Genomic DNA, 27,409 nt, shown 5'->3' on the forward strand with positions numbered 1-27,409 from the left:
GCACATTGGTACCACTTAATTTTGTGTGTATGGATTTCCTCTCCATAGAGCCTGATTCCAGTAATTTTGCAAATGTCTTGGTCATCATGGATCACTACACCAGATCTGCTCAAGCCTTCCCTACAAAGGATCAGTGAGCATCCACAGTTGCCAAAGTGTTATGGGAGCAGTACTTTGTTAATTATGGCCTCCCAAGAAGGATTCACAGTGATCAGGGAAGGGATTTTGAGAGTCGGCTCATACATGAGTTATTGTGCATGCTTGGAATTGGGAAGTCAAGGACCACGCCATTATCACCCTCGGTGATCTCCAGTTTGAAAGGTTCAATGATTCAACTGGATATTGCTAGACATGCTTGGAACCCTGGATGCCAACAAAAAGAACAAGTGAAGTCACATATTGGGCATTTAGTACATTGCTACAACTGTACACAGAATGAAGCTGCTGGCTACTTGCCATACTATTTGATGTTCGGACGTAAAGTAAGATTACCTGTAGATCTCTATTTTTGGAAACACTGGTAAAGACTTGCGGCAGAATATGTATCTCAAGTATGTGTCTAGCACAAAGAAAAAACTGCAAAATGCTTATGAGCTAGCAACAATTTCTGTTACCAAACAAAACCAAAGAAACAAGGGGATGTAATCAAAAAAATAGATTCTCTCAACTGATGTCTAGAGACAGAGTTTTAATAAGAAATGAGCTACCAGGAAAGCACAAGTTAGCCGACCACTGGATGTCTACACCTTACATAGTGAAGAGCCAGATGCCAAATGCACCAGTTTTCTGGGTGAAGCCAGAGTATGGGAATGGTCCTGTCAAAATTCTCCATCGGAATCACCTTCTACCCATAGGACAGGAAGTACTGGTTGATCCTGATTCTGACAAGGAATCTACACCTATGAGGAGAATGCTGCACAAAAGGAGGAGAACAGAAAGGTAACCCATTGAGAATAGTGTAATTTCAATTCAAAGACCTGACGAGGGACCAACCACTAAATATTGTACAGATTTGGAGGATGAGAAGATGGGAGTGTAGTATGCAAACTACCCAAGAATTGATGAAGAAATTTCTGGATCTCCCAACCCTGACTCAGATATGATGGAGAGGACTACCAGTGGACAGGCAGATGTGACAATAGACAGTGAGCTCAAACTGGGCTCCAACATAATTGGGGATGAAGCTGAGTTCAGTCAGACGGCTGAGTCACCGGAAGGCCCAAGTGATAGATGGGGAGGCATCCACAAGTAAATAGAAACAGTCACAAGAAGTGCCCAAGGCTGAAGAAGCTGACGATGAGATAAGAAGGTCTCAGAAAGTCAGGAAACCCCCAGATAAGCTGTCATACGATGCACCAGAGAAACAGTGTTGCGTCCTTCCCAATAGTGAAATATGTTACTGCCATTTACAAATCGAGTGGAGATCCTGAAATCACGAACTTCATTTGAATACTGTGTTATTAATAATAGTTTAATAAGTTCCAAAGTCATGACTATTATTAGTGGGGAAAGAATGTAATGTCCTGGTTAAGGTTTCTATTGCTATGCTGTGAATTTTATTTTAGCAGTTTTTTTGTAAAAGCAGTTTATCCCACTGGTAACAGTGTTTTGGATTCGGCTAAAGATAAGAAGCCATGTTGTTCAATTTAGGAATGTTGTGTCAGCCAGTCAGGAGTGGGATGGCATGAAACATTTGTAAGCTGGGGAGAAGAGTTTCCTGAAGGTCAATAGTCTGGTTCGGGTTGTTTTGAGCGGGAGGTGCGGAGAGAAAAATACTAGGGAAGATGCCTGGAAGATCCCATCCAAAAGGGAGACCTGATTGTAAGGAGTGCTTTGTGAGACAGAGGATTCCAAGAGGGGAAGTTACAACTGTGGTTGATGAGGAGAATTCGGCGGCCTCAGTAAAGCTACTCCTAACTACTATAGAAATAGGCTCCAGCATTTATACGCACTATTAGACTTGTTTAACTGCAAAGGAGCCTTTTATCTTTATTTTTCTTTCTCTGTTAACTGTTTGATAAAGTTGAAAATTGTTAAGTATACTTTCTTTATAATTTTAAATTGGTGTACGATCTGTCATTTCTGGGCTACTGATAACTGTGTATGAGCAGTATTTACACAGCATTTGCTTAAATCAAGGTTCCTTTAAGCAGAACATCCTGCTGCTCCTGTTTGGTTGAACCCCAAATCATACCAACCCTAGATGGGTTGAAAAGTAACGTTCTTGCTGCTGAGTCATGTGACTGTTGCAGAGCCGATGAATGAGCCAAGTTGGTGTACGAGACACAGCAAGAGGTTGCATGTATTTTAATTGTTACATGTCTGTTATGGACTCATATAGTACAGAAATATAACCTTTGGCCCACCATGTCCATGCCAGCCATCAAGTACCTATTAATAATAAACCCATTTATATCAGTACATTCTAGACTTCTATGCCATGGTGGTTCAAGTATTCATACAAATAGCTATAATATGTGATCCTCTGTCACCCACTCAGTCGGTGCATTCCAGATTCCAGCCACACTCTGAGCAAAAGAAGATACTTTGTCACATCATCTCTAAAGGTAAAACTTCTGGCTCATCAAACATGTATTGCTGTTAGCCCTGGAGATGTGTTTGGTGTTAGGAGTCAGATGTATGGGGGATGGCTCATATGCTCTGACAGTGCATTTAAGTTAGGTAGAAGGACAATTGCAGATAGAGATGACTTTTGTATGTTATTAGTGCAAGGCTTGCACAGGCCATGAAAAACTTTGTGTATTTACACATCATTGCATAGTATTGGCTTATTGGCCCTTTTGAGACCTTGAATGATCAGAATAGTCCAGGCAAGGCTGTTTGGCTTCAGCTCTGCTGCTCTCCAATAAAAAAGAGAATTCTCTTCTCCTTGTATCAGTCTCCTTGGGCCAGTGTCATTACCAATGCTTTTCATTCACGATATTTATAATTAAAATTAAGATTAATTACTCAAAGAACAAACAGGGCTTTAGTAATAAACCATACTCTTACTTTTCCAAGTCACAATAAATCATTTGCAGAGTGTATGTGAGAAATTTTGAATTTGATTGTTTCTCATAATTTATGAAAACTATCAAGACTGCAGAGGACTTTAAGTGAATTGATGGTCAACCAAAGAATGAAAAGCTTGTTGACACCTTTCAACCCATTAATAGAAACATATGTGTGCACCCAGTATCAGGTAGGAATTACCATGCTTTATTCTAAACCCATTGTCACCAATTCCAGACTTTTTTTTCATTGAGATTATCTCTCAGTTTTTTAATTCTAGTGATTTTAGTCCATCAAGTACTCATACCTCAGGAATCAATGAAGTGAATTTAATGTAAATGATCAAAATTTCACTGTTTATTTGAGTTATGGTCTCACCAATATCTGTATGTACTGGGATATTTTTGTTGGAACTTTGAATATACTTACATCTACCCAGTTAACTTTGTTTGGTTTTGTTTGTGACCACCAAGCATTTCTACTTCACAGGAATCTTCATCTTTGGCCCAAAGAGCCAGATACATTCTTGGTCAAGTGTACAAAAATGTCACATGGTTTACAATCTCTTCTAGTCTTGTTTGCAATTGCAGATCTAGTTAATTCTTTCCATTTTTTACTTCCATCTTTGAAGAGTTGTACTTGCCTTCTGCTCAGTACTTTGTTGAAGAGAACTGTCAAGAATGATGATTCACAGCTTATAGAATTGACACAACCCTATATTCTTAAAGTCCATGGGATAATTGTACCACCTGAGTAACCATGTATTTCATTTATATAATTGAAAATATCTAAATTGAACCATTTTCTCTTCATACTGGCTTTACAGAAGATCTTGGAAAAGAAGGTTGAAGAGAAACCAATACACAAGATTTTTCAAGGAAAAGCAGAACAGGTAAGAGGAGCATGGAAACCTGGCGTAAACATTGCTGCTTTGAAACCTGTACTGTGCCAAAGGTAATGAAAAGAATCATATCTAATACATAGCTACCATTTTCCTTCCTATTTGAAGAGCTTTGAGTTAATATGGTAAGTTTGGAATTGCATCATTTTATCACATAATTATTGAACCTTTGTTGACACTCATTAGATGGGGTTCTTTACTTTCTTCATTCTTCAGCTGTTACCTTATTTTATTATTTTTGACAATTCAGTATTTCCAGTTTTAGAAGAATGCAATGAAAATTTTTCTATGATGGCAATCTTATTTGACACTTTGTGGTTCAATTTTTATTTATCTATATTTATTGCCTATCCCAAATTACCAATAAACTGTGGGCATTTCAGAAGGCATTTAAGAGTCACTGCTTTGTTGGAGGTGTAGGTACACATACAGACCAGCCCAGGTAAGGAGCAAGGTGCACAGCATGGTGCATATAACTCACACACATAACACATAAAGCAATATTACCACAAATAAATTAGCATATAATAAGGTTTGTTTGATACAGGTTTAAAAAGTAAACAGTATAACTCTACTGGTGCTTTATACTATGTGATGACTCCTGGGTAGTGGCACAGTGTCCCGTCGTCTTACAGCCTGCGGGAAGAAGCTGTTGCCCATCCTAACAATTCTTGTACTTTCTGCCTGATGGTAGGGAGTCAGAGATTGGATGGATGGGAGGGATCACTGACAAGGACCCTGTGTATGCAACAATCCTGATAAATATCTCTAATGAATGCAAGAAGAGCCCCAATGATACTTATAGCAGCCCTTGCAGTCTTTTGTACGGACTTGTGGTTAGATGCCTTACAATTCCTGTACCAGAAGGTGATGCAGCTGGTCAGGATACTCGATGATGTTCCTGTAAAAAATTGTTGCATATTGCTTTTAGAGCTTATTTTGCAAAGCCAGGATCCAGGCTGTCATTGAGTTAATGTTAAGTGAAGCGATGAAGTTGTAATAGAGGGAATACATAGAGACAGACAAGTATTCTCACCTTTACCCTCTCCCATTGGGCAGAACATACGAAAGCCTGATAGCACCAAGCTCAAGGACAACTTCTATCTCCCTGTTATCAGACTGTGGAACGGTCCTATTGTACAATAAGGTGTCAGAATAGTGTTTACTATCATTGGCATATGTTGTGAAATTTATTGTTTTATGGCAACAGGACATTGCAATACATAATAATTCAAAATAAACTATAACTTACAATAAGAAATATATATTAAAAGTTAAATTAAATAAGTAATGCAAAAAGAGATTAAAAATAGTGAGGTAGTGTTCATGGGTTCATTGTTCATTCAGGAATCCGATGGCAGAGGGGAGGAAGGTGTTCCTGAAAGGTTAAGTGTGTGTCTGCAGACTCCTGTGCCATCTCCTTAATGATAGCAATGAGAAGAGGGCATATCCTGGGTGATGGTATTTTTTAAATAATGGATGCCACCTTCTTGAAGCATCACCTTTTGAAAGAGTCCTTGAAGATGGGGAGGTTAGTGACCAATTTGGAGGTGGCTGAGTTTACAATTTTCTGAACTTTTTCCAATCCTGTGCATGTCCCTTTCATACCAGATAGTGATGCAATTAGTTACAATAGTCTTCTTGATAGACCTAGAGGAATTTGTGGGAATCTTTGGTGAGATACCAAGTCTCTCACTCCTGGGGCACCTCGAGTCCATTTTTCTGCCTGATACTCTCACTTCAGTCTGATACAGCTGAAAAACACAACTGCTTGGTTGAAAAACAAATGGGGTTTTAAACTCCCAATGCTGACTATTTTGCTGGCAAACATGCAGTCTCTGGTGAATAAAATCGATGATCTTGGAGCTAGCTTGCTGAATCAGAGGGACATTAGGACTGTCTGTGTCCTTTGTTTCATGGAATCCTTATAAACCCCTTCTGTACCGGATGTGGTGATTCAGATTGATGGGTTTACTATACACTGTCAGAATACATCTATAGTTTCTCAAAAGCGAGGTGGAGGAGTATGCCTCATGATCAACTCTTCTTGGTGCGCAAATATATCAGTGCTGTCCCAATTCTGCTCACCAGACCTGGAATATCTAGCAGTTAAGTGCTGTCCATTTTACCTACCATGGGAGATTTCCGGAATCATCTTGGTAGCAGTGTACGTTCCACCTCAGGGCAATGTCAATCAAGCTTTAGATGATCTGAGCAATGGGATCAACAAGCACAAAACAGTGCACCCTAATGCCTTCACCATTGTTTTGGGGGATTTTAAGCAGGGCAGTCTGGAAAAATCACTAAGAAACTACCATCAACAGATCACTTGCAATACCAGAGGAAACAACACATTGGACCACTGTTACACCACCGTAAAGAACGCCTACTGTGCTATTCTATGCCATCAGTTCGGGAAGTCTGATCTCTTGGTTGTACTTCTACTCCCTGAGTATGGGCAGAAACTGAAGACTGCAGCACCAGTAGTGAGCTCCAAGAAGGTATGGACAAGAGAAGCACAAGAGTGCTTACAGGACTGCTTTGAATCAGTGGACTGGACTGTATTAAGGGTTCCATCTTCAAATCTGGATGAGTATGCTGCAGTTGTTACCGACTTTATTAAAACCTGTGTGGATGAGTATATGCCTACAAAGACTTGCTGTACATTCCCAAACCAAAAGCCATGGATGAACCAGGAGGTACATTGTTCTGCTGAAGGCTAGATCTGTGTCATTCAAGTCTGGCAACCGAGGTCTGCACCAGAAAACCAGATATGATTTGCGGAGGGCTATTTCAAGGGTGAAAAGACAATTTCAAATGAGGACGGAGGTGACATTAAATATATGACAACTCTGGCAGGGTTTGCAAGACATTACTTCCTACAAAGCGAACCCCAATAGCATGAATAGCAGTGATGCTTCACTACCAGATGAACACGATGCCTTCTATGCCTCCTTTGAAAGGGAGAATATGGCTACAGCTGTGAAGATTCCTGCTGCACCCGGTGACCATGTGATCTCTGTCCCAGAGGCCAATGTTAGGCTGTCTTTAAAGAGGGTGAACTCTCATAAAGCGGAACATCCTGATGGAGTACCTGGCAAGGCTCTAAAGACTTGTGCCAACCAACTGGCGGGAGTATTCAAGGACATTTTCAACCTCTCACTGCTACAGTTGTATGTTCCCATTTGCTTCAAAAAGGCAACAATTATACCAGTGCCTAAGAAGAATAACGTGAGCTGCCTTAATGACTATCACCGTGTAGCACTCACATCTACAGTGTTGAAATGCTTTGAGAGATTGGTCATGACTAGACTGAATTCCTGCCTCAGCAAGGACCTGGACCCATTGCAATTTGCCTATCGCCACAACATGTCATCGGCAGATGCAATGTCAATGGCTCTTCACACGGCTTTAGACCACCTGCACAATGCAAACACCTACGTCAGGATGCTGTTCATCAACTATAGCACAGCATTCAAAACCATCATTCCCACAATCCTGATTGAGAAGTTACAGAACCTGGGCCTCTGTACCTCCTTCTGCAATTGTATCTTCAACCTACTAACCAGAAGACTACAATCTGTGCAGATTGGCAATAATATCTCCTGCTCACTGATGATTAACAATGGTACACCTCAGGGGTGTGTGCTTAACCCATTGCTCTACTCTCTATATACCCATGGCTGTGTGGCTAGGCATAGCTCAAATACCATCTATAAATTTGCTGATGATGCAACCATTGTTGGTAGAATCTCAGACAGAGATTAGAGGATGTACACGAGCAAGATATGCCAATTAGTGGAGCGGTATCACAGCAACAACTTTGCATTCAACTTCAGTAAGACGAAAGAGCTGATTGTGGACTTCAGGAAGGGTAAGACGAAGGAATACATACCAGTCCTCATAGAGGGATCAGAAGTGGAGAGAGTGAGCAGTTTCAAGTTGCTGAGGACCTAACCTGGTGCTAACATATCAGTGCAGTTATAAAGAAGGCAAGACAGTGACTATACTTCATTAGGAGTTTGAAGAGATTTGACATGTCAATTAGTACACTCATAAAGGTGTACCATGGAGAGCATTCTGACAGGCTGCATCACTGGTATGGGCGGGGTGGTTTGTGGGGCTACTGCACAGGACTGACTCAGAGCCTCAGAGGGTTGTATATTTAGTTGGCTCCATCTTGGCTACAAAGTACCCAGGACATCTTCAAGAAGCAGTGTCTCAGAAAGGCATTGTCGATTATTAAGGACTTGCAGCACCCAGGGCATGCCCTCTTCTCACTGTTACCATTAGGCAGAAGGTACAGAAGCCTGAAGACACACACTCGGCAATTCAGGAACAGCCTCTAAGTGGATATTGAACCCTTGAACACTATCTCACTTTTTTAATATATTATTTCTGTTTTTGCATAATTTTTAATCTATTCAATTTACATATACTGTAATGGATTTACTTATTTTTTCCCTCCTTCTTCTTTAATATGTATTGCAATGAAGTGCTGCTGCTAAGTTAACAAATTTCGCAACACATACCGGTGATAATAAACCTGATTCTGATTCCTCAAACTCCTAATGAAACATACATGTTGGTGTGCTTTCTTTGTAATTTCATCAACATTTTGGGCCCCAGGTTAGATCTTCAGAGATGTTGACACCCAGGAACTCAGGAACTTGAAACTGCTCACTCTTTCCTCTACTGATCCCTTGATGAGGACTGTTATGTGTTGTCCCCCCCACCCCGACTTCCCCTTCCTGAAGTTCACAATCAATCCTTGGTCTTACTGACTTTGAGCACAAGGTTATTGTTGCAACAGCAATCAACCAACTGATCTACTTTGCTCCTGTGTGCTTCCTTGTCACCATCTGAAGTTCAGCCAACAATAGATGTGTCATCAGCAAATTTAAAAATGGTGTCTGAGCTATGCCTAGCCACACAGTCATTGTGTAGTGAGACTAGAGCAGTGCCTAAGCATGCATTCTTGAGGTGTGCCAGTGTTGATTCTCAGTAAGGAGTAGACAATATTTCCGATTTGCACTGACTGTGGTCTCCCAGTGAGGAAGTCAAGGATCCAGTTGCAGAGGGAGGCACAGATGCCCAGGTTTTGGATTCTTTTGATTAAAAATGAGTGTATGATTGTGTTGAATGTTGCTATAATCAATAAACAATATAGGTATTGCTATTGTCTAGGTGATCCAAGGCCAAGTAGAGAGACAGTGAGGTTGCATCCTCTGTAGACCTTGCAGCAGGTTCAGGTCCTTGCTTACACAAAAGTTGATTCTGGCATAACCATCCTCTCTAAGCACTTCATCACATTAGATGTGAGTGCAACTGGGCGATAGTTTTTGAGGCAACTCACCCTGCTCTTTTTGGGCACTGATACGATTGTCGCCTTTTGGAAGCAGGTGAGAACCTCCAGCTACAAACAGGAGAAAATCTACAGGTGCTGGAAATCTAAGCTACATATACAAAATGCAGGAGGAACTCAGCAGGCCAGGCAGTGTCTATGAAAAAGAGTAAACAGTCAACATTTTGGGCCAAGACTCTTCATCGGGACTTAAATGCAGAACCTCCAAATGCAGCAGAGAGAGTTTGAAGATGTCCTTGAACACTCCCGCCAGTTGGTTAGCACAGATTTTTAATGCCCTACCAGGTACACCTTCAGAACCTAATGTCTTAGAAACATAGAAAATAGGTGCAGGAGTAGGCCATTCGTCCCTTCGAGCCTGCACCGCCATTCAGTATGATCATGGCTGATCATCCAACTCAGAACCCTGTACCTGCTTTCTCTCCATACCCCCTGATCCCTTTAGCCACAAGGGCCATATCTAACTTCCTCTTAAATATAGCCAATGAACTGGCCTCAACTGTTTCCTGTGGCAGAGAATTCCACAGATTCACCACTCTCTGTGTGAAGAAGTTTTTCCTCATCTCGGTCCTAAAAGGCTTTCCCTTTATCCTTAAACTGTGATTCCTCATTCTGGACTTCCCCAACATTGGAAACAATCTTCCTGCATCTAGCCTGTCCAATCCCTTTAGAATATTATACGTTTCAATAAGATCCCCCCCCTCAATCTTCTAAATTCCAGTGAGTATAAGCCTAGTCGATCCAGTCTTTCTTCATATGAAAGTCCTGCCATCCCAGGAATCAATCTGGTGAACCTTCTCTGTACTCCCTCTATGGCAAGAATGTCTTTCCTCAGATTAGGGGACCAAAACTGCACACAATACTCTAGGTGTGGTCTCACCAAGGCCTTGTACAACTGCAGTAGAACCTCCCTGCTCCTGTACTCAAATCCTTTTGCTATAAATACCAACATACCATTTGCCTTTTTCACCGCCTGCTGTACCTGCATGCCCACCTTCAATGACTGGGGTACAATGACACCCAGGTCTCGTTGCATCTCCCCTTTTCCTAATCGGCCACCGTTCAGATAATAATCTGTTTTCCTGTTCTTGCAACCAAAGTGGATAACCTCACATTTATCCACATTAAATTGCATCTGCCATGAATTTGCCCACTCATTAACCTATCCAAGTCACCCTGCATCCTCTTAGCATCCTCCTCACAGCTAACACTGCCGCCCAGCTTTGTGTCATCCGCAAACTTGGAGATGCTGCATTTAATTCCCTCGTCTAAATCATTAATATATATTGTAAACAACTGGGGTCCCAGCACTGAGCCTTGCGGTACCCCACTAGTCACTGCCTGCCATTCTGAAAAGGTCCCGTTTACTCCCACTCTTTGCTTCCTGTCTGCCAACCAATTCTCTATCCACATCAATACCATACCCCCAATACCGTGTGCTTTAAGTTTGCACACTAATCTCCTGTGTGGGACCTTGTCAAAAGCCTTTTGAAAATCTAAATATACCACATCCACTGGCTCTCCCCTATCCACTCTACTAGTTACATCTTCAAAAAGTTTTATAAGATTCGTCAGACATGAGGTCTTGCAAGGGTTCATTCTCTTGAAAGATGTTCTGATGTTGGCCTCTGAGACAGTGATCACATTTAACAGATATTGCAGGGATTTACATGGCTGAAGTTTTTTTCACCCTTTCAAAGCATGCATAAAAGGCTTTGAATTCAGCTGGGAGTAAGTAATCATAGCTATCTATGATGTTGGGTTTCACGCTGGAGGAAGTAATGGCCTGCAAACCCTGCCAGAGCTGAAATGCATCCAATTCTGTTTCTAACTTTAATCAGAATTGTTTTTTCACCCTTGAAATAGCCTTCCATAGGTCATACCTGGGCTTCTTGTATAGTTCTGGATCACAGGTCATGAATGCTACAGATCTAGACCTCAGCAGACTATGAATCAGCTGGTTCATCCATGACTTTTGGTTTAGATATGTTTGCTGTGTTTTCAGAGATGCAAACTGATTCACATAGGTTTTGATGAAATTGGTGATAACTGTGGCATATTCGTTCAGATTCACATATGTGTTCCTGAATATTATCCAGTTCTGTAAGCGCTTCACCACTTTGTTTAACCATATCTTCTCGGTTCTCTCGACTGGTGCTGCTATCTTTAGTGTCTGTCTATATGCTAGGAGTAGAAATACAACCAGGTGATCAGGCTTTCCAAAGAGTGAGTGTGGGATGGCACAGTAAGCGTGCTTGATGGTAGCATAATAGTGGTTAAGTGTGTTAGCTCCTCTGGTTCCACAGCTGATATGTTAGTGGTAGTTCTTTAGAAACTTATTCCCACAATGATTGGGAAGGCATTGGGTGTGCTGTTTTCACTGTTGGTTATGGTACTTATTACCTCCAGTGTCTCCCTGACGTTGGCCTACTCAGGATGATGGTGGAAAATGGTGAAGCCATCAGGCTGCAGCGAGGTGTCTGACATGGTGGATTATAGTCATGTTTCCATATAGTACCAGGAAGTATGTCCGTCATACCCCTCTGATACAGTAATCTTGTTCTGAGGTCTTCAATTTTATTTTCCAGAAACTGTACATTTACGAGTATGATAGTCAGGGATGGTGGTCTAAAACCTCTGCATTTCAAATGTATCTGCAGACCAGCTCGGTGTCCATGCTTCGGTTTTCTTAAAGGAGAATTGCATTCACGACCCAAGTCTGCCATCTGGGTCCGCTGGTATTGTTAGATTTGAGTATTGATAGATTTTTAAAATGTCATATAACAATCTTGCTTACTGAGGTATGTGTGGCTGTGTTTGTAGATTTCAGTGTAGCAGTCCTAAACAGAAATAATTAATGATTCCAAAGAAGATGCATGCAGAGTCACTGCTAATTGGTGCCATTTTGAGTTGGGCTCTTGGCCTTACAGTTTACCTTGTTATTGTCTTACATTTTATCATTTACGTGTACTGCATCTTTTAGGTAACTTCTACATGTTATTCTGCATTGTTATTGTTTTACCTTATTCTAGTTCAATGCACTGTCTAATGATTTGATCTGTATAAATAGATTTCAGGATATGTTTCTTTTGCAGTATCTTGGTGGATGTGACAATAATATACCAATGCATTCTTTGTTTAATTTTGTCAGAAATAATTTTAATTGCTTGTTCTGTAGGTGAAGAAAAATCAAGTCCCTTCAACTGAGCAGTCTCAGCTACAAAATGGATTTTACCACATTCAGAAATATTTAGAAGAAAATAAATGGATGAGAGATGTCATACATACAGGAAAACCTCTTTCTTTTTGCTTGAAGGAATTGGTAAAAAGAAAAAAAATAGTGTAGTATAAAAGTAAAAGTAGTCAAGAATTGTTATGCTTTTGATGAATTGCTAATAGTCATTCTTTATGTCAAGTAAATATAACTGTCATAGTCATAGAGTACTACAGTATAGAAACAGGCCTTTAGGCTATCCAGTCCATCTGTTAAGCTATCCAGTTTATGCCGACCCAACCTTCTGCCTACTCTCATATGTGCACTCAGACTATATCCCTTAAACCTGCTCATCCATGTACCTATTCAAACTTCTCTTAAATATTACAATTGAATCCACATCTATTATTTCTGCCATCAGCTCATTCCACACTCACATTACCATCTGAGTGAAGAAGTTTCCCTTCAGATTCCCCTTGCATATTTTCAGATTCGTCTTGAATTTTTCACCTTTTACCCGAAACCTATGACTTCTAGTTCTAGTCTTACCCAACCTGAGGTGAAAAAGCCTGCAGTTATTCACCCACATTATTTTGTATACTTCAATAAGATCTCCCTCATTCTTCTGAACTCCAGGAAAAAAAAAAATCCTAACCTAATCAACCTTTCCCTATAACTCAGATCTTCAAGTCCCAGCACATACTTGTAAATTTTTCCTACACTCTTTCAAGCTTATTAATATCTTTCTTGTAGGTAGGTGACCAGAACTGCATCTACTACTCTAATATCAGTCTCACTAACACCTCATCTGGGCTGCTGTCCCCTCATACTTCAAATCCGCCACCATCATCCCTATACCAGAGAACTCCACACCTTCAGAAGTAAATGATTACCTCCTGGTGGCATTGATGCTAATCATCACAAAGTGCTTTGAATAGCTGATAATGGCAAATATCAAAAGCTCCATTTCTGCCATATTGGACACTCACTAATATGTGTACCAGCAGAACTGTTTTACAACAGATGCTGTAGCATCTGGCCCTGACATACCTAGAAAACAAGGACACTTGTTACAGAATGCTGTTTTGGGATTCATTTCAGCATTCAGCACTATTGTTCTATAGACCTCGGTGGACAAACTCCTCCTTGGTCTAAATATACCACTGTGCAACTGGGTGTTGGACTCCCTAATAAACAGACCTCAAATAGTCAGGATGCACAACTGTTCCTCCCTCCCCATCATCCTCAACACAGTGCCTCCCCCGGGGCTGTGTGCTGAGCCCATTGCTGTACATTCTGCTCGTTCATGACTGCACATCCAAACACTCGAGCAATCACATCGTCAAGTTTGCTGATGACACGACAGTGGTAGAGCTCATCACCAACAACAATGAGAGGCCCTAACGAGAGGAGGTGGAAGAGCTGAAGGCCTAATGCCAGGCAAATAACCTCTTCCTTAATGTCATCAAGACAAAGGAGATGGTTATCGACTTTAGGAGAGTTCGCACCACTCGTATCCCTCTTTACGTTGATGGCAGAGCAGTGGTAACTGCAAGCTGTTTCAAACTTCCATGAGCGCACATCATGCACAACCCCTCATGGTCGAAGAATATATCCTACACAGTCAAGAAAGCTCACTAATGCCTCTACTTTTTGAGGAGGCTGAAGAGAGCTGAACTTTGCATATCCAAACAAGTGTCATTCTACAGATGTGAAGAAGATATCATCCTGACAAGCTGCGTCACTGCTTGGTATGAAAACTGCACTGAGGCGGACAGGAAAGCTCTGCAATGACTAGTCAAAACTGCCTAATGTGTCACCAGCTTACCTGCCATCAAGGACATCAAGAAAGGTGCTGGAAAAGGGCTAGTAACATCATGAAGGATCCCACCCACACTGCTCATGGATTCTCTTCCTACCATTGGTGAAGAGCTGTGTGGTATCCACACCAGGACCACCAGACTGAAAAACAGTTACTTTCTCCAACAGTAAGGCTGATCAACATCTCCACCACTACTTTATTATTTCCTGTCAGTCAGTCAGTCATGTTATATACAGCCTGGCTTCACTTTATGAACATACAATCAATCTATGTATACAAGTTATGTATTTATATTTATTGGGTTTTTACAATTTTTATTGTTCTTTTATTGTTCTGCATCCGACATGAAGTAACAATTATTTCATTCTCCTTTACATTTGTGTACAGGAAATGACATTAAACAATTGCACAAGATCTTCAATCTTGTGCAACTTTAGCATAATATCCCAACTCCTGTATTCTGTGCCATGATTTATGAACATCAATGTGCTAAAGTCTGTTTACAACACTATTTATCTATGATGCCACTTTCAAGGAATTATGTATCTGTATTCCCAGGTCCTTTAGTTCTATGACATACCTCAGATACCTACCATTCACTGTATATCCTGGTTTGTCCTCCCATATTGCAGCACCTCACATTTGTTCACAATTGAATTCCATCTGCTATTGATTTTTAGCCCAATCTTCCCAGATGGTCCATAAAGATTATGCTGCAAGCATTGATGGCTTTCCTCTCTGTTCACTACATCACAATCTTGGAGTCATCCACAAATTTGCTGATCCAGTTTACCGCGTTATCATCCAAATCTTTAAAATATATGGTAAACAACAACAGACCCACCACTGATCCCTATGGTACAACATTGGTCACAGATCTCTAATCAAAGAAGCAACTGTCTATTACCACTCCCTGTTTTCTCCCGCTATGTCAATGCTGAATCAAGTTTACTACTTCATCCTGAATGCCAAGTGACTTAACCTTCTGGACCAACCTCTCATGCAGAACTTTGTCAAAGACCTTGCTGAAGTCAATGTAGGAACTGGTCAACTCTGCACCAAATTTTTACTTCTAAGCCTCTCATCGTGTTAAATCCCTAAACTACTTACTTTCACTTCCACCTTACATGTAGTATATGGTGTTTTAGCTGCATTGATGGCTAATACGTTAAACGTCACCGACTCGAGCAGCAAACAGAGTGATTGTTTGAGAAATTCAACTAGACATAGGCTAAATAAACTCTTTGAAAAGCACTACAAGATTGGTTAGACATGATCTACCATGATCAAAGCCATGTTGACCATCCCTAATCAGGCCCTGTCTATTCAAACCCTTGTATGTTTTGTCCTTAGACTACCTTACAATAATTTATCCACAACTTGTATCAGGCTCACCAGCCTATAAGTTCCCAAATTATTCTTGAACATTTCTTGAACAGTGGAACAACAGTAGCTATTCTCCAGTCCTCACTGGCTAACATCTCTGCTAGGGCCCCACAAGATCCAAGGAGAACCTCATTAGGCCTGAGGGATGAGAACTAATTCACTTCTTCCATAATCCAGATACGGTCCAAGACCCCACTACTCTTTTGCCTCATTTCAATAGTCTCTGTGTCTTTTGTGAATAAATATAGATACAATAAATCCACTTAAAATCTCTCCATCTCTTTCATTTCCATGTATAGATGACCATGCTGACTTTCAAGAGGATCACTTTTGTCCATTGCTATCCCTTTGCTCTTAATATACCCGTAGAAACTCTTGGGATTTTCCTTTATCTTGTCTGTCAGAGCAGACTCATGCCCTCTTTTAGCCCTCCTGCTTAAGTGTTTCCTCCTGCATTTCTTGTACTCCCCGAAGAACTTCACTTGATCCAAACTACCTATACCTGATATATGACTTTTTTTTACCAGGATCTCAATATCCCTTGATAACCAAACTTCTCTAAACCTGTTAGTCTTGCCTTTTATTCTAATAGGAACATGCAGTTTCTGTACTGTCAATATATTACTTTTGAAAGCCTCCAACTTATAAAGCATCCCTTTGTAAACAACCTATCCCATTTCTACCCCTGCCAGTTCCCTTCCGATGCCATCAATATTATCCTTATGCCACTTTAGAATCTCAGTTTTAGACCAATCCTATCCTTCTCCATAATCATCTTGAAATTATGATCACTAGATCCAAAGTGTTCTTCTACAACCTAAACTTATTAAACTGGAATGTGTATGGAAACTTATTAAATTAAGAATTTTTGTATTATATGAAGAAGTCGTTGTGTGAAATCCTTCCAAGTGAGGTGACATTTCACCGTGAGCCTTTTGAGGTCATCTACTGTATTTGGTGCTCCTGGTGTAACCTCTTGTATGTCAGTGAGACTCAATGTAGATTGGGAAACCGCTTTGCCAAGCATTTACACTATATCTAACAGAAAAATTAGAGTCACCCAGTGGCCACCCATTTTAATTCCACTCCCCATTCCCATTCTGACACGTCAGTCCATGACCTCCTCTATTATCGTGATGAGGCCACACTCAGTTTGGAGGAGCAACACCTTGTAGTTTGTTTGGGTAGCATCCAACCTGATTGCATAAACATTGATTTCTTGATTTAAAGGTAATGCACCCTCTTCACAATTCCCCAATCCCTTTTCCCTTTCTCCCCTTATCTCCTTACCTGCCCATCACCTCCCTTTGGTACTCCTTCCCCTTTTCTTTCTTCCATGGCTTTCTGTCTTGTTCTATCAGATTCCCCCTTCTCCAGCCCTGTATCTCTTTCACCAATCAACTTCCCAGCTCTTTAATTCACCCCTGCCCTCGGTTTCATCTATCAGCTTGTGTTTCTTCTTCCCCATCCCGTCCTTCTAACTTTGACTCCTTATCTTTTTCTCTCCAGTCCTGAAGAAGGGTCTCAGCCGGAACATCGACTATACTCTTTTCCATAGATGTTTCTTGGCCTGCTGAGTTCCTCCGGCATTTTGATGTGCGTTGCTTTGATTTCCAGCGGCTGAAGATTTTCTCTTGTTTGTAGTTAAAGCTTCAACTCCTTTCATCAGAATTGTAAAAATTCTTTATTCTGAGACTCTTCTGATTCTAGAGACCCTAGCCAGAGAAACATTAATTTGCATCTCCTCACTTAAGCTCCTTTAAGAATTTTGTTTGTTTCAATGAGGTAATTTCTCATTTTTAAAATTTCTTGGTGACCTAGTTGGCATACCCTCTCTTCAGATTACAAGCCCACAATTCCAGCAGTCATCAGTGAACCTTGTGTTCCATTCTGTCACAAGCGTAATCTTCCCCTAGGTAACATCCTTACCTTTTTACCTAGCCTTTCTTTATCTCTGAAATTTCTTTGCATCTTCCAAACATGCTACACTTTCATCTAGCTCAGGATCATTCGCAAGACAAAGGGATATTATAATGGAAAATGTAAAAACCAAAAGACCCCAGCTTCTTAAAATTAAAGTGAGCACAAGAACCAGCAACCTGACATCCAATTGAAGACACAAGTATGTGCATCAGGTTCATCTGTTCAACATTATGAGCATTTCAAGTATTTTCTATTTTTAAAATTTTGAATGTCCACTATCCACAGTATCTACCTTTTGCAGTTTCAGATAATGGGGCAAATTATTCATTGTTCAGACTGCTGATCTTTCCTACTATTTTTTTCCAAATCTGTATATTTTCTAAGCCTTTAATAGATTTTGGCAGTGTAGATAGACCACAAGACCATAAAATATTGCAGCAGAATTAGGCCATTTGGCCCATTGAGTCTACTCCGCCATTCAATCATGGCTGTTCCTTTTTTCCCCTCCTCAACCCTATTCCTGGCCTTCTCCCCGTAACCTTTGATGCCATGTCCAATCAAGTACCTATTGATCTCTGCCTTAAATACACCCAATGACTTGGCCTCCATAGCTACCTGTGGTAAAAAAATTCCATAAATACAGCATCCTCTGGCTAAAGAAATTTCTCTGTATCTCTGTTTTAAATGGACACCCCGCTATCCTGAGGCTGTGCCCTCTTGTCCTAAACTCCACCACCGTGGGGAACTCTGTCTAGGCCTTTCAACATTCAAAGTGTTTTGATGATCCCTCCATCCTTCTAAATTCCAGTGAATAAAGACCCAGAGCTATCAAACGTTCCTCATGATGACCCTTTCATTCCCAGAACCATTCTTGTGAACCTCCTCTGAATCCTCTTCAATGCAAGCAAATCTTTTCTTAGATGAGGAGCCCAAAACTGTTCAGTGAGGTGTCACCAGTAATACTAACATTGCATTTGCCTTCCTCACCGTTGACTCAGCCTGCAAGTTTGCAAGTTAACCTTTAGAGTGTTCTGCACAAGGACTCCCAAGTTTTTTTACATTTTAGATTTTTGGATTTTCTCCCCATTTGGGAAAAAATGTCTGCACATTTATTTCTTCTACCAAAGTGTATGACCATGCATTTTCCAACATTGTATTTCATTTGCCACTTTCTTGCCCATTCTCCTAATCTATCCAAGTCCTGCAGCCTACCTGTTTCCTCAACACTACCTGCCCCTCCGCCAATCTTTGTATCATCTGCACACTTAGCAACAAAGCTATCTATTCCATCATCTAAATCATAGATATACAGCATAAAAAGAAGTGGTCCTAACACTGACACCTTCAGAAAACCACTAGTCACTGGCAGCCTTCCAGAAAAGGATCTTTTTATTCCCACTTGCTTTATTCCCTCCTACCAATCAACCAGTGCTCTATCTATGCCAGTAACTTCCCTGTAATACCATGGGCTCTTAACTTGATAAGCAGCCTCATGTGTGGGACCTTGTCAAAGGCCTTCTGAAAATCCAAATATACAACATCCACTGTATCCCTTTTATCTATCCTACTTGTAATCTCAAAGAATTTCAACAGGTTCGTCAGGCAAGAGTTTCCCTTAGTTGATAAAGATATTCTTGGGAAAACTTCATTGGTGCTCAGTACAGATCTTGTGAAGATCTTTGCAAGTGCTGAGACATTCTGCCAGCTTTGGCAATCAATATAAAGTCCCATGGTCTGCACTGAAAGTTTAGAAAGCAACTTTGATATAGAAGGCTCTTTGAAGCTTATAGCAAATGATCACAGAATGCAAGTTTCTATACTTAAAATCGGTTTTACATTTGGGTATGTATGATTGTCAGTTAATGACTTTCAATGCATAATGTTCAGACCCATACTTTAAAAGTGAAACTGAGCTTGAATAATCAAAAGTCAGTCCCATTAACCATGTGCAGGCAATCATCAACTATCACCTTGTCATAGTTTACATTTCCAAGCTAGCTTTTACCCATATGATCATCAGAAAGAATAGAGAGAAGGGAGACTTTCTCTAAAAAGATGTAAACTAATAATATGGAATTTTACTTTCATAGAATGATACCTTTTGGCCCCTATCAATCCTGTTCTTAGTAGATTAGTGGAAATATATTCTAAAGCATTTTGGTTGCAATTTGCCAACTTGTTTTGGGTTCCATGATCTTGTCACATTTGCACCAGTCTCCCATGAAGGATGAAAAATAGAACACTGGTAAAATTTAGAAGGTTGAACAGCACTTGTGGAGGCAAAAGGTATAAGTCAAGATCCTGCATCAGGACCGAAAGGGAAGAGGAAAGATGGCCAGTATATTGTAGTATGTGAGAGGGATGGGACATAAGGTTGTATGTAATAGCTGAAGCTAAAAGTTTTCAAAGGCCTTACTGAAGTGCACGTTGTCTGTGATGGCTAGTGATAAAAGTAGTCTTGATAAAAGTAAAAACACTTAAAAAAGGACTTAATACATTTTTTTGCTTAGCAATTTGTTTCTGGACTAAATTTCTGTCATCTTTCCCATTCCTGGAATCAGGATCATTTGTCTATTTTAACTTTTATATCTATCGGTTAATGCAAACTTTCCAGTTGAAAGAAAATATTCAAGTTAGTTCATTCTATAATGATAGATTATCTACTCCAGTAGGTTATATGCAATTATAAAAATGTAAAAAAAAAATGCTTCCAATCATTGTGGCTCTCATAGGTCGTGATTATGTTCATTATACAGGATGAGAAGTATACTGACTCTAAAAAGTATCTTGAAAGTGAAACCTTGCCATTTATTGCCAAGAGACCAAAACCAGGTAATATATTACCATGCTTAAAATTATGCAACATAAAACCGTACTAGAAGTGAACTATTACTTTTCTGTAATGTAATGGGTAGAACAATATGAATTCTGTATAAATTCTAAACTTTCAAGAACAGTGTGGGAAATTTGAAATGCTTGAAGTTATAGTGACAAAGTACAGAACCTGTTAAGGAAGGGACTAATTCAATTATAATTATGGTCAGTTTCATTTCCACCCTAATTTCTGTCTGGTGTGAACAATTATGTTAGTGCTTCTTCCATTTCTCCCTACCTTAAGGAATGCTTGAAAGAGTCCTGGTCTTCTTTGTAATGACTCAGTGATAAGTTCAAAATATTAAGAATTTTTATGGTTTTTTGAAAAGAATCCCAACTGTTCCAAAGATGATAATTATTCTCATGTGGAAAAAGATACATTTATTAAGTAATCCCTTAGGTTACTTGAAACATGAAGATTAAATTACTCTGAGTGTTCTTTGTCGAGTTACTGAACGGCAATGGTTTATGTCAAATACCTGATGTATAATATGTTATACCTCTGATGTAATTTGATTTAATTAATTAATTTAATTTAATCTAATGCAATTTCTCTACTTGTCCATTCTGTACCTACTTCTCTTCCTATATTCTTATTTTGTGTTCATATGATTTGTATGTTCACTTCTTGCTTGCCCCATCCTTCACCAGAACTATACCCTTGTCATTTTCTTTCAATTGTCCAATAATTGCTGGGCATATGCAGCTGAGCAAAAATAAATAGTAATAAATTGTCATCAGGAACTTCTTTAAGTATTTAGTCTCTCCAATCTTATGAGGATTAAGTTTCAATGAGGTCTATTTACCACCATAATCACTCACTGCACCTGTACAATTACTTCCACTGACTAATGTACAAGGACACCACAGTCTGGCTACATTTTTCCTTTCTTCCAGCTATTGCTCTTCAGATAATGATGGTTAATCATTAACTGTAACTTCCATGTTGTATTGCATCTGTCATACTTTTGTTACTCATATCTCCACATCTTTCACACGAGTCACAATCCTACTCAGTTTTGTGTTGTTCTCAAACTTGAAGATATTACATATATCTCCCTTATCTATATCAATATATATGGTGAGTAGCTGGGATCCAAACACCAATTTCTGTGATACCATCAAAACTCAAGAATCTTAAAATCATACAAGACATAGCAGACCACTTGATGGGTACTCTACCACTGACTCACAGGAGCAGCATTGTGTGTCATGTACAGAAGGCATTGCAGCAACCCACCAGGACTTGTTAGATAGTACCTTCCAACCCACAACCTCTGCCAGCTAGAAGAATAAGGGTAGCAAGTACATGAGAACACCACTACTCAGAAATTGCCCTCCAAGCCACACACCATCTTGACTTGGAAGTTCATCCCTGTTCCTTCTCTATTGCTGGATTAAAAGCTGAGAATTCACTCCCTAACATTATTGAGTGCATACCCACACCTCAAGAACTGCCACAATTTTAAGATGGCAATTTACCACTACCTTTATAAGGACAATTAGGGGTAAGCAATTAAATTCTGGCTCAGACTATTAAACCAATAACCCTTAAATTAGTAAAGGCACTCTTCCAGTTATGTGGAGAAGGACCTATTTATTCCTACTTTTTGCTTCCTGTCTGTCATCCTGTTAGATATGTGGATTATGACCAAAGAATAAATGGCTAGAGTTGCTTAGCACTTGAGTGTAAGGGTGTTTATTAGGTGCATCAAAAATCAAACTTACAGAAATTAGTGAAAATAGTGAAAAGAAAACTCAATATTTACAAAATGATATCTATAAGTAAACACAACAATAACTCCATACTTACAAAGTACTTCTTGTCCAGTATGAACTCATGGCATTCTCTCTATCTCCTTCTCTATCTCTATCCTCTCTCTCTCTATCTCTCTATCTCTAACTCTACCTCTAACTCTATCTCTCTATCTCTCTTTTTATTCAGCACTAGGACATATCCTTTTTAATTAACAACAAAATTAACCTAAGACGACACATGAATTAGAATATGATGCACCCCACAATGTCATTCCAATTATATTACAAAATCTCCCCAGTACTAAAGAAATGGAATATTCTGCCATGTATGGCAGGAAAGGCACCATAAAGCCAACTCAAATGCATTAGCTGAGTTTAGGACCCATTATGAGAATATAGTGGGAAAGACATTGAAGTGTGTACACTTGGCATAACAACAGCAGAATGATAAGGCAATGTTTGTGTGTGAATGCAAGTGTGTAAGGAATGCCCTCTGTCACATAACCACTTTCTTTCCAGGATACTAATTCTCATGTCTTTAATCTTACACGTTCATCTTCTACTTAGGACCACATTGAAAGCCCCAAATATAATTGCTTCAGACAATTAGCTCAAACCTTTAATTATGAATGCCAGCAATTAACGAGCACCAAAGGTCAGTCACAGCACCAGTCCCTGTGGCACACTACTATTCACCAACCTTCAGTTCAAGAAACAGCCTTCAACTATCTCTCTTTACTTTTTAAGCATCTTTACATTTAATCATTTTATGCCTAGATTTTAAAATTATTGTCATTTAATTTATTCAGTTCCTTTTTACATTGGAATGTATGTGCATTATCTGTGCTTGCATTCCAGATGAATACACACATCTGGTTCAAATTCACGTCTTCACTGTGTCTTGGATGGTACCAGACCTAAGAACAATGATCACAATTAATACAGCTAGGGTGTTTGTGAAGCTGAAAAGCCATGTTTTATTTTTAAGGTATGGTGCAAAGGTAGTTTTATCAGCACGAATGAGAACTTGCCACATGATCTCATACATTCAATAGTGAGACTACTGTGACATGAAACTAATCACTGAGCTGGGCTATCACCCTGTTTAGAACTTGAAAAGATTGGTGAGGGTGTGAATAGCAGGCCAGAATTCCACTCTTTTATTGTTAGGTGAAATAGACTTGAGGGAATTTATTGGCTTAGTCTTGCTCCTGTTTTTTGTTCAAATACAGTGCCTGTAAAAAGAATTCACACCCCTACCCCTGGAAGTTTACAACATTGAATCAAATGGATTTAATTTGGTTTTTCTTGACACCGATCAACAGAAAAAAAATATTTTGTGTCAAAATTAAAACAGATCTCTACAAAGTAATCTAAATTAATTATAAACATAAAACACATAATAATTGATTGCATAAATATTGCCTCGCTTCAAGTCAATATTTAGTAGATGCACATTTGGCAACAATCACAGCCTTGAATCTGTGTGGATAGGTCTCTATCAGCTTTGTACATTTAGACAATGCTTTTTTTCCCCATTCTTCTTCACAAAATTGCTCATATTTTGTCAGATTGCATGGGGATCATGAGTGAGCAGCCCTTCTCAAGTCCAGCCTCAAATTCTAATTTGGATTGAGGTCTGGACTCTGCCATTTAAGTTGTTTTTAAGCCATTCCTGTGTAGCTTTGGTTTTATGCTTGGGGTCATTGTCTTGCTGGAAACAAATCTTCTCCCAATTCGCAGTTCTCTTGAAGACTGCATCATGTTTCCCTCCAGGATTTCTTTCTATTTTGCTGCATTTGTTTTACCTTCTACCTTCACAAGTGTTCCAGGGTTGGCTGCACTGCTGCATGCTTCATGGTATGTGTGTGTTTTTGATGATGTGGGGTGCTTGAGCATTTAGTTTGATGGCTGAAAAGCTCAATTTTGGTTTCATCAGACCATAGAACCTTCTCCCAGCTGACTTCAGAGTCATCTACCTAACTTCTGGCAAACTCTAGCTGAGTTTTCGTGAGAGTTTTTTTTCAACAGTGACTTTTTCTTTCCCATTCTCCCATAAAGCTGCGATTGGTGAAGCAGCCAGGCAACAATTGTTGTATATGCAGTCTCTCCCATCTCAATGACTGAAGCTTGTAACTCCTTCAGAGTTGTCATGGGTCTCTTGGTGATCTTCCTCACTAGTGCCCTTCTTGCACAGTCACTCAGTTTTTGATGATGGCCTGCTCTAGGCAGACTTACAGCTGGGCCATGTTCTTTCCATTTCTTGATTATTAACTTAACTGTACTCCAAGGAAAAGTCAGTGACTTGGAAATTTTATTGTTTCCCTCTCCTGACTTGTGCTTTCAATAACCTTTTCGTGGAGTTGCTTGGAGTGTTCTTTTGTCTTCACGGTGTAGTCTTTGCCAGGATACTGATTCACCAGCAGTTGGACCTTCCAGATACAGGTGTATTATTACTAAAATCAATTGAAACACCTTGACTGCACACAAGTTTCTATATAGCTAGGACACCTTAACCAATTATGTGATTTCTAAAACCAGTTGGCTGCACCAGTGATAATTTGGTGTGTCATATTAAAAGGGGTAATTACTTATACAATCAATTATTTTGTGTTTTATATTTGTAATTAATTTAGATAATTTTATGGAGATCTGTTTTCACTTTGACAGGAAGGGTCTTTTTCTGTTGATCAGTATCAAAAAAGCCGAATTAAATCTATTATGATTCAATGTTGTAAAACAATAAAACATGAAGACTTCCGGGGGTGGGGGAGGTTTGAATAGGCGGTATATATGGAAAGCCTAAAGTGTACACCTTGCATAGCAAGGCAGGGATAATAGTTTGGAGCCAAAGTAATTTATTATTTCTTTTCTAGCACATCATTATTCACAAGGAAAAATATTAGATGAGCCAGTTTCATTTCCATCATTGAAAGAGAAAGCTGTCAAAAGAAGTAAGGAATGTGGCCTTTTACTTCAAAGTATTCCCAAAGATTTGGACGATGAAGATCAAAAAAAGTATGAAGTAATTATCTACATACATTCACAGAATTTGATTATAGAAGTTATCAATGGAGCCTGTGTCTTTTTAAAGTTCACTCTGTTTTTCTCAAGCCATTTACTGACAAAAGATTGTATGCCAAGGTGTGTGGACCACCATGCTCACCCCACCCCCCATATCTCCATATCTCTCAATGAGCCTTTGGTCTCAGTATCTGAAGATGGCATGCAGGCTGCCTTCAAGAGAGTGAATCCAAGGAAAGCATCTGGTCCAGACAGGGTCCTTGGCTGAGTACTGAAGACCTGTGCCAACCACCTGGCTGGTGTATTCACAGATATTTTCAAACTCTCACACTGGCAGTGTGTGAAGAGAGTCCAGAGGAGGTTCACGAGGATGATTCTGGGGATGAAAGGGTTAACTTATGTGGAGCATTTGGCAGCTTTGAGCCTCTACTCACTGGAATATTGAAGAATATGTGGAGATCTCATTGACACCTACTGGATGTTGATAGGGTCTTGGCCTGAAACGTCGACTGCACTTTTTTCCTTAGATGCTGCCTGGCCTGCTGAGTTCCCCCAGCATTTTGTGTGTGTTGAAAGGACTAGATAGGGTGGATGTGGAGAGGATATTTCCTATGGTGGGGGTATCCAGAACTAGAGGGCACAGCCTCAAAATTGATGGGCAACCTTTTAAAACAGAGGTAAGGAGGACTTTTTTTAGCCAGAGAGTAGTAAATCTGTGGAATGTTCTGCCACAGATTGTTGTGGAGGCCAAGTCCGTGGGTATATTTAAGGTGAATTTTAATCGTTTCCTGATCGGCCATGCCATCAAAGGATATGGCAAGCCGATGGGGTTGAGTGGAATCCGGGATCAGCCATGATGGAATGGCAGAGCAGACTGATGGGCTGAATCTCCTAATTCTGCTTCTGCATCTTATGGTTTTATCATCAGAGGTGGAGAGGGTCAATAATTTTAAATTCCTGGGTGTCACTATCTCAGAGGATTTGTCCTGGACCCATCATATAAATATAGTTGCAAAGAAAGCACAAATGTGCCTCTACTTCCTCATGAGTCTGTAGAGATTTGGTATGTTATCAAAAGCCTTGGCAAACTTCTATAGATGTGTAAATCTACTAACCGGCTGCATTACAGCCAAGTATGGGAACACCAATTCCTTTGAGTAGAAAATCCTACAAAATGTAGTGGATTCGTTCCACTATATCACAGTAAACCCCTCCCAGCCATTGAGCACACCTACACGAAACGTCATAGAGAAGCAGCATCCATCATCAAAGATCCTCACCACCCAGACCATGCTCTTTTCTCACTGCTCAGGAAGAAGGTATAGACGCTTCAGGTCTTGCACCACCAAGTTCAAGAACAGTTACCATTTCTCAAATATTAGGCTCTTGAACAAAAGGGAATAACTGCACTCATTTAAGGACTCTTTCATCTTGTTATTTATTTCATGCTTGTCATTTATTGCTATTTATTTATTATCTGCATTTTCACAGGTTGTTTACAGTTTACAGATCCTGTTTATAGTTATTGTTCTATAGATTTGCTAAGTATGCCTGCAGGAAAAGAATCTCAGGTTTATATGTGGTGACACGTATGTACTCTGATAATAAATTGTACTTTGGCTCAGTAAGTTCTCCTGCTGAGTCACCTGCTAAGAAATGCGGGGGGTGGGGTGGGGTGGGGAGAGACTTAATTCTGACTTTCTTCCTAACTTTTTGTGCTTCATCAGAAGGGCTCAGCAAGCCCATTCAGGCTGAGTTTGATCATTCTTTGGAGTGTCGAATAGTAAGTCATTCATGACACAACTCAAAAATTGAATTTAGTGCTCACTAAGGAAATATTTGAGTCCCGAAGAACGAGTAGAACTGAATTACTAAATTAATTATCATCAAAACAATATAAACTAAAACACTTAAGCTTTTTATATAATATTGAAACTTATTTAAGTTTGTTCTGTACGCACTTAAATTGTCTTCACTTCAAATTGCAAATTGTATTAATCTAGCTATTATATGGAAAAGACTATAATCAAATTATTTTCATGTTCCAGCTATTCTGTAGAATTGAAATAATAGAATATAATAGAATAATGATTATTTGTTTTTTATTTTCTGTTGTGGGACATGAAGGTT

General features: G+C 39.7%; 1 protein-coding gene across 1 annotated transcript in view; it reads left to right on the forward strand.

Moving 5' to 3' along the window:
- Positions 1-27,409, forward strand: part of LOC140713929 (uncharacterized) — a 49,910-nt gene that overhangs the window by 12,682 nt on the left and 9,819 nt on the right. The window contains exons 4-7 of the mRNA XM_073024625.1: positions 3,839-3,904; positions 12,457-12,600; positions 20,380-20,455; positions 25,132-25,273. Of these exons, the coding sequence (XP_072880726.1) occupies positions 3,839-3,904; positions 12,457-12,600; positions 20,380-20,455; positions 25,132-25,273 (428 nt within the window). The remainder of the gene's footprint in view (positions 1-3,838; positions 3,905-12,456; positions 12,601-20,379; positions 20,456-25,131; positions 25,274-27,409) is intronic.

Source organism: Hemitrygon akajei, chromosome 20 (genome assembly GCF_048418815.1).
Source record: "Hemitrygon akajei chromosome 20, sHemAka1.3, whole genome shotgun sequence".
Classification (NCBI taxonomy): domain Eukaryota; kingdom Metazoa; phylum Chordata; class Chondrichthyes; order Myliobatiformes; family Dasyatidae; genus Hemitrygon; species Hemitrygon akajei.